Source organism: Vigna unguiculata, chromosome 6, assembly GCF_037176805.1.
Source record: "Vigna unguiculata cultivar grain cowpea cultivar isolate G323 ecotype 2 chromosome 6, ASM3717680v1, whole genome shotgun sequence".
NCBI classification, from domain to species: Eukaryota; Viridiplantae; Streptophyta; class Magnoliopsida; order Fabales; family Fabaceae; genus Vigna; species Vigna unguiculata.
In genome coordinates, this window is record NC_140797.1 from 39,624,661 (window position 1) to 39,633,523 (window position 8,863).

The 8,863-nt window shown below is 28.2% G+C and overlaps 1 protein-coding gene across 2 annotated transcripts; it reads left to right on the forward strand.

The window, feature by feature from the left end:
* The first annotated feature begins 3,615 nt into the window (after positions 1-3,615).
* LOC114188940 (uncharacterized protein At5g08430-like) lies at positions 3,616-7,704 on the forward strand. Of its 2 annotated transcripts, none has more exons than XM_028077616.2 (9): positions 3,616-3,850; positions 3,957-4,036; positions 4,236-4,426; positions 4,794-5,952; positions 6,105-6,205; positions 6,383-6,442; positions 6,670-6,720; positions 7,079-7,149; positions 7,418-7,704. In XM_028077616.2, the coding sequence occupies exons 1-9, from the start codon at positions 3,726-3,728 to the stop codon at positions 7,560-7,562; spliced, it is 1,983 nt and encodes a 660-aa protein (XP_027933417.2). In that variant the 5' UTR covers positions 3,616-3,725; the 3' UTR covers positions 7,563-7,704. The 2 variants fall into 2 exon arrangements, with proteins under 2 accessions (XP_027933417.2, XP_085530743.1); XM_085674617.1 differs by having other exon boundaries at positions 3,618-3,850; positions 4,298-4,426.
* The last annotated feature ends 1,159 nt before the right edge of the window (positions 7,705-8,863 follow it).

An 8,863-nucleotide genomic window follows, 5' to 3' on the forward strand; every position in this document is an offset into this window, starting at 1 on the left:
TTCTTTAAAAAAAATTACTTCATTTTAACATAGAAATGACTTGTTGATTCTTTTTCAATTTGTCTTCCCTCTCAAATCTAAGTGTATTGACATGCAACTTTGTTGATCCTATCCTAATGGAATCTAGATCATGTTTAAGCCTTTGCACGTTCCTCACATCATAAAACCTAACAAATCCATGTTTATGTCCCCACCTGTCTAATTTTCTAGATATGAACACTTCAAGTGACTCTATCCCAATGCTGGAACACCTTCCACATATCAGATTCACCATAACTCTATGGGAAAAAAGGAGAAGTACGTATTGATTTTTCTTTCCCTATCCATGGCTCCTCTCACTTATATTCAGACGGAGTGAGTCTCAAATGTCATCGATGATGTGAACACCACCTTTAGAAATTGGAAAATAATAGAATTGGCTTTGATATCCCTATGAATAATTGTATGATGTGTGTACATGTGAAAATATACACCATAACGCTCGTGGTTTTAGTGCTACTAGGTTTTTAGTTTCTAAATTAGTTGAATATTCCTTTCATATAACAATTAATATTTTTTTGTCTTCTACATAGTCCATCCATTGCTCTTCCTATTTTCAGGTGATTTTTTTTTTCTTTTTCAATTGTTATTGTGTTATCTTGACATTGATTTGTGTTTTAACGGAATGTTTATGGAAGATATGCAGAGAAAGATATGTTAGTTTTGATGCACCAATATTTCACAACCAAAAGGAGGGTGAATTGGTTTTAATAAATTTTTCCCAGTTTTAGTAATTTCGAAACTGTTTTGATAAAACCTTTTTGTTGAATCAATTAAAATAGTGTGATTGGATGTTTAACGTTTGGAGCATTTATACCATGTCAAAAATATAGAAAATAAGAGATATATCACACAAGAGATTTATACTAGTTCGATTCTTTAAAATCTACATCCAGTTTTCTCTAACAAACAACATCTAGAAATTTTCACTATATCTCAAGAATTACAAGATTTAAATATACACTTGATAAATCCTGACTTTAAGACAAAAATAACACACAAGCAAGGCTACCACACACTTCCTTAAACAAACAAAACAACAAGACTATCACACACACTTATTTTAGACAAAAAAACATAAAAAACAGAGAGTTTCAAACTATACTAAAACACAAGAACACAACCTAAAAATTAGATTGAGTACATCTTTTTCAAGTCTGAATTTTCTTCATCTTGCCAAGCCAACTTTAATGTGTCTTGATGAAATTCTCAAGGAGGACCTTCCAAAATTGCTTCAAAAATCTGTCCCACACCGACACCTATCATTGTTGATCATTGTTGGTGCAATAATTTACATTCTTTTAATCTTTTTATTAATGTAGTATTTTTTTGGCATTGCATTAAAAAGTTAATACTATTTACACAATGATATAAAAGTAAAGAATCACCTTTATCAAACAAAATATAAAAAGAATAAATCAAATATTAATATCTTTAAAGAATTATTCTTATAATAATTACTAACTTAATTTTAGAATAATAAACACATTAATAGTTTATTTAGTCATTTAAGAATGTGATAAATATTGTAAAAATAATCAAAGTAACATGTTTTATTAATTATAGGTAATGTGTTCATGATAATTATGGTCCACTGTTAGTAACTTTCTTATATATACTCGATTTATAAATTCAATAAACGGGAGATCTTAAAACATGTTTAATTTTTTATTTTATTTTAATTTAACCAATAGTTAATAAAATGCTGTGAGAAAAAGCTAAGCAACATTCTTTAAATATTGATTAAGAGTAGAAATAAAAAAAAATTACAAAACTCATTTACACATTTCATGTAATTTTTAATATATTATCTTTTTTACTAATAGCCAACGAGTTATTATACTAAATACTTGTAACTAGTATTAATGGATTGCATTCAGCCAAAATAACTAATTAACTATTTTCTTACCGTATGAGGAATCAAGTAATATCTATATTTAACTGAGATGCAAACTCTTCTCAAATTTTATTGTATTAAGAATATTTCAAATTTCATATTAAATATAAAAAAAAGATGTGTGATTGTTTGAGTTTTGCAATAGCGGTCCAAGTTCAACGTTTTGGAAATTGAGATATGCATAAATGTTTTGAAAATTGAGGTATGCATAAATGTTTTAGTTCATTAATTAATGATATAAAAAAAAGAGCTTCTTTTTCTTAACACTGAGTAAACCTTTATCATCATGATTTGACTTACGCTAAACCTAATTAGCCCAAAGAGATACAGACATAGATTATTCTGTCTGTTAAATCTTGCATTACTAATATTATTCTGGAAAATATCCATTAACAAAGTAATTTTTTTATAAAATTTGATAAATTACTAAATAAAGTAAAAAAATACTATTTTTATTATTTCTTTTTTATTAAAAAATAAAAAATTAATTACTTTAATCATATTTATAAAAAAATTATCAACTTTATCGAACAAAATTTGTCAAAACCTCATTTTCCCCTTATTTTATATATCTTATAACAATAATAATGATAATAATAATTGTTATTATTGTTATAAATAAATAAACAAACACATTTTTAATTTAAAATGACCGTAAAACTGGAACAGAATATATATTTGCATTTTCTAAAGGTACCTGTCATCTGAAAATCAATTTATTACAATGACTTTAGTAAATAAAATTATAAATTTATAAGTTTCTAAATAAAAATATTTATATTTTGGGAGAAAATATTTTTTTTAATATATAATATACTTGTGTCATTGGCTGTTAAAAATATATATATTTGGTCATAAATTTTATGCTAAAATAAAAGTCCTATTAATTATAACTACTTTAATAACAATAAGTGTATGTTTATAAATTAAAAATAAAAACATTTATATTTAGGGTACACCTTATATAAATATAATCACTAACTTTTATATATATATATATATATATATATATATATATATATATATATATATCACCTAACATATAAATATTATTTTTTATAATTTAATTTCAATTTGTTATGATAAAAAAATACTGATAAACCAGTTTAATGAGATTTGTGGGATTATATCATAAATTAGAATATACATTTTAAAAAACAATATATTTTTTCTTTTTTCACACTCTTAATTAAATATTATTAATATTAGATTTTTTTTCTGATGTAGATTTCTATTCCAAGCACTAATCTCACATCTAATATAAAATTTTATTTTTAAAATTTTCATGTGTTTTCTTATTTAGTTTGTCTTGTTTTTTCTGTCTACATTTATAAATCAAATTTTATTAACATTTTTTTTAACGGTGAAAAGTAATCTTATATTATAACATGAATTATTTATTATAATTTTAAAAAATAATTTACATATTTTATAGAACTATAATCACTTCCACATGAAATATAAAATCAATATGAAATCGAAATATTGGATTTTATTTTGAAATCTCTATCGCCGCAATAGAAACCAATAGGAGAATTTTACCTGTGCATCAAACCGCTATTAATTCGTACAAATCGATGGGAAGACATGCATTGGTTTCTTTTGAGATTTTACCTAATATTTTGGTCATAATTTTTTTTCTTCCCGATGTAATAAATAAGTATCTTCTTTTACCAAAAAGATCTCTTCTTTAAAGATCACGCCACAGATAAATAGCAGAATCAACAACAATAACCATCATTAGTCACTGTAACTTATACTTTGGGGATTCTCTGCACCCACACTCAAAATGTTCAAGAACATGGAAAAAACTACAGCAACTTTTCTAGAAAAAGAAGAAGAAGAAGAAAAACCCTCCGAAGAGTGGTGTTTTGGATGCAAGGATGGTGGGCAAATGATCATCTGTGATCACCCGTGAGTCTTCTCTTTAGTTTCTTTTCACCAAGAAATGTTGCTTAGTTTAGTGTTAATTAATCAATGGGTGTTAATCACCATCCATGTTTATTTATTGTCTTTTCAGGGGGTGTAAGAAAGTCTATCACCCAATCTGTGTGGGAAAGGATGCCGGTTTTTTTGAGCATGTACATTCATGGTTATGCAGTAAGTTTGTTGTATTTATTATAATGGCGTTAATGTATTAGTTACCTTCTGCATGCAATGAAATCTGGTAGTGATAAAAAATACAAAACATGTTTTGCATGTATTGGAATCTGTGTTTTAATCTATTATATATAAGGATTGGATAAATTTTATACTTCTACATTTTGAAACTTTGATTTGTTTTTCTTCGTATTTTCAGGTAGACATTTTTGTTGCCAATGCAATGATATTTCAAAATTTCACTGTCTTGCATGTCCAAAGAGTTTGTGCAGGAAGTGCTTTGGTGCGTCCGAAGAATTTACCGTTGTTAGAGGGGTAAAAGGATTATGCATAGACTGTTGGAAGCTGATGGAGATTGTAGAACAAAATTTAGACCATGACTCAAATGGGGTAAGCGTTAGAATGGAATTTTGAATAGTTCTTAATAAATTTACTTGTTTATGATCTGATATTCCTTACTGTCAAAAATAATAACACATTCATGAAACTAGCTAGTTTGACAGTTTAATATTGGAACGATCATAAAGTATCTTACAAATTTAGTTACGATGTTACCATTGATGTTCTTATTATAACTAAATTTGGTAGTATCTTGTAAATTTGGTTTCGATGTTACCCTTGCTGCTCTTGTTATAACTAAAGTTGGTTAGTTTTTGTCGGAACAACAATACTGGTTTAATCAAATTAGTAGTACTAGTTGGGGTTATATTACTATGTATGTTCTTACTGGCCTTGAAAACTTATTTGCTCATTGCAGAACAAAATAGCCTTGAATGACAGGGAAACATACGAATGCCTGTTCAAAGAATATTGGGAAATTATTAAGGTAGAAGAAAGATTGACTAGTGAGCACGTTTTTGCTGCACAGCCAGATTTCAGAACGTGTAAACCTTTTCAACATCATAAAGAAAACAGTAAAGGTGAAGAGAAAAAAGTACAAAATGAGTTGAAAGAAGGGTCGAGAAGTGATGCTATTTTTGCTGAAAGCCCGGACTACAAAAAGTTTGAGAGTTTGCTACATCATAAAAAAGTTAGTGAAGTTGAAGAAGCTCAAAATGAGGTAAAAGAAGGGTTTACTGGTGATGTTACTTATGTTGCACATGCTGACTACGAAAAGTTTAAAAGTTTTAAGCATCATAAAAAAATTAGTAAAGTAGAAGAAGAAGAAGAAGAAGAAGAAAGTGAAGATGAAGAAGAAAGTGAGGAAGAAGAAAGTGAGGAAGAAGAAGAAGACGATGAAGAGGAAGAAAGTGACGAAGGAAATGGTTTGATGTCATTTACTAGTGATGAAGATAGTAAGTCAGCTAAAAGGAAAAGGAGCAACGCAGAGGAGTTTGTGGGATGGGGATCAAAACCTCTCATTAGCTTCCTTGAATCCATTGGGAAACATGGAACTGAACCATTAACCAAATGGAATGTGAATTCTCTCATACATGAATACATCAAAGTGAAAAGCCTTGACCACCCTAGATACAAGGAGAAGTTCCTCCCTGATGAACGGTTGTTTCCTATATTTAAAAAGAAAGTTGTCTCAAAAGGGGATATATATTATCTGCTTGAGTTTCACATTGCCAAGAGAATGGACGATTCATTTGAGGATAAAAACAATGTTCAAATCAGTAACAGTTCACTGGACCAGCATCTCAATGCTAAGAAATCATGCATTCAAAGCAATTTGTCAACCTTAATTGGAAAACCTCCATTGAGAAAGGGAGAGTCTTTTATCAAGCATAGCCACTTTGCATCCATTAATGCCCATAATATAAAGCTCATTTATCTAAAACGAAGTTTGGTGCTTGAGTTTTCAAAACAGCCTGAAAGTTTTCTTGGTAAGATTGTTGGGACTTTCGTCCGAGCTAGAATGGATTCCAATGATCCTAGGCAAGGGAAGTCTTACCATCTCGTGAGAGTTTCAGGTAATAAATTTGATACAGATCTGATACTTTGTGTTCACCACTTCCATTCTTTCTTTTTTTGTATGTTATTTCATATTTGTTCATGTAGTTTTAGTCTCTTACTTATGTCTTAATTCTCACATGATTGACCCTTTCTCTTGCTTAACTTCTAGGTGTTGAATTTGATGAAACGTCTAAGAGAACCCTCTTGCAAGTTTCCATAATGCCTAAGGCCATTGCCATTTCAGAGCTCTCTGATGAAGATTTCACAGAGGTAAATGACTTGCACTGAGCCTGTAATTATGTTCATGGAATCAACTATAAACATGTAATAGGAAAGATATCTTTCCAAATGTTTCCAATTCTTAGTTGAATTGGAAATTATCTAATTTTGACATTCCTCTCATCTCCTAGAATACATTAGATACCAACTGTGTTATTTTTCTTACAGCAAGAATGTGAGGATTTGCAGCAAAAAGTGAAAGCCAGCTTGCTCCCAAAGTTAACTGTGGTAAGTTATTTGATACATAAAGAGCATATGTTTTATCTTTCGAAGAGTGACTATCTGAAAAATAGTTTAATTGGAACCATATTATTACTACACATTCTTGTATCAGTTTTTGTATGCGTAGTTTAATGAATATTATCATAACTTAGAAAATGGTAGTTTCTTTCCATTGAACATATTTCAAACCACGATTATAACTACTTTGTCTTTACCTCAATGGCGTTTGGCAGGCTGAGGTTCAAGAAAAGGCTGAAAGTCTTCATGAGGATATAAAAAAACATGTATGATTCCCTGACTCTGCCATGTCAACATTTATCTTTGTTGCTCTTCTGATTTCAACATATCTGATCAATAACTAGTTTATATGCATTTTCTGGATTCTATCAATCGAATATCATTACATCAAATGCAGTAGCCAAACTTTTTGTTTCATCTTCTACTCATCTAATCGAACTCTATTTTACTTATATCATGTTAAGATGTGGTAACTATTTATGCAGCAAAACTTTCACTTGTGTGGTTCACTTTCTTCTACTTACATGTAACATGGTTTAGTATTTGTTGAATTAACAGTTTGCAAATATGCCACATAATATTGTTTTTCTGACAATCCTCACTCCATGATTATGTTCTTGGTAGAGCTTCACTACTCGCTTAGTTCATCTGCAAAATCAAATTGACCGTGCAAATCTCAGAGGACGAAATAAAGAATATCCTTTTATATTTTACATGGAAGTTAATGAACATGTGAATTCATTCTAGCATCACATTCCTACATACTTACTGATACTAACTAAAAGTGTTTGATACATAATGCATTATGATGTATGCTCCTAAGATGCTATAATTAGTGTTGTTTGGTTTGGCATTTGATCCATGTTTGTATTGTATCTCCTAAAATGTGTCATTCAAACCAATCAAAATACAAAAAAATTAAAAGAATTATAGTTTGTATCTCCTTAACTGCTTTTGCCATACAAAAATTGCATTACTTGAGGAAAGGGAACGGCTTGAACAACTATGGAAACAAGAACAACTGATAAAGAGCGTACCATCAGTTCGTGCAGAGCTTGTTGAGGCAAAATGTGGTGATTCAGAAGACAAAGTGATTCCTCACTCTTAATTGTAAGTTTTTGAGATATGGACTCAGTTTCAGACTTAGCTTTTCACAATTATTAAGTTTCTAAACTGACAAATGAACAATATTTTGTATCTCTAATCTTATATAAGAATTCCAGTCCCTGCATTTTAAAATTTTCTTTACAAAGCCTCATAATAGAGATTTTTTTTTTTTTACATCGAGTAATGAATTTGGTTGATAAAAATATACATCTTTGTGAATATTTATATTTAAAAAAAAAAACAAAGAATGATGTGTTCTTACTAAAATATTTAACCCATTACTATATTAAATGGTTTAATAAGATTAATATGGTATTTTTTAGTATAATTTTAATTCGAAAAATATAAATAATCTTCCACAAATAAATGTCATACTAAAGTTCACCAACACTAATATAAAAAGTTGACCAAGATGATGAATGTTTTAAGAATTTTGTGTTGAAATAAGATATGGTTGTTGTTTTGAGCATGATATTTAGTGGCAATAATTAAGAAAAAGTGATTTGCAACTACAATGAGTGTCAACTCAACTGCTTTATATCTTTATCTTAAGTAGAAAGTCAACCAACTTTTGGCATATGTTATAAAGCTATAAGGCATTGCTTATCTAATTTGCAAACCTTCAAGAGTCTAAACACTTATTTGGTGGCCATGGAATAATAATAATAATAATTTTATCTTATTATATTAAGTTATTTGGTAATAGTATGTAATTAGTTAATGTAATCTCTTATTTTATCCTATTAATAAAAAGGATTTCTTATTCTAATATAGGTGTTGAGTTAAAAACTAATGGAATAGGCATATATATATATATATATATATATATATATATATATATATATATATATATATATATTGTTCATAACATATGTCTTGTTCAAAAGATTACTTTAAAAAAACATTTCATTTAGTTTTTTTAAAAATGATTTCTTCCTATCTTTACTAGTGTATAATAAAAAATAACTTCTCAATATCAAAAATAAATTAACTTAAAAAATGAACAAATAAAGATCAAGGATAAAGATTATATGGAGAAAAGTAACAGTGACTAAATTTCAATTTTTAAAAATTAACTTAATAACCCAATTTTGTCCTCCTACGTTAATTTACATTAACACTAAAAGTAATTGAAGTTAAAACTATTGGAAATTATTGTTTTATAATACTAATCTTTTTACTTTTACTATAACTTGTATGCTGTTTTTAGATTTGTTTGTTGTAATGGAAAATAAATTAAAACCTTTTTTAAGTTTAAATGAAAAAAATTAAAATATTTAATTAAAAATAAACTAAAATATT

Excerpts from the sequence above, each read along its gene's own strand:
- LOC114188940 (XM_028077616.2), top strand. The coding sequence starts at position 3,726 with ATGTTCAAGAACATGGAAAAAACTACAGCAACTTTTCTAGAAAAAGAA. Across the intron at positions 3,851-3,956 it reads ATGATCATCTGTGATCACCC|GGGGTGTAAGAAAGTCTATC; the intron begins GTGAGTCTTCTC and ends TTGTCTTTTCAG. Across the intron at positions 6,721-7,078 it reads ATGAGGATATAAAAAAACAT|AGCTTCACTACTCGCTTAGT; the intron begins GTATGATTCCCT and ends TGTTCTTGGTAG.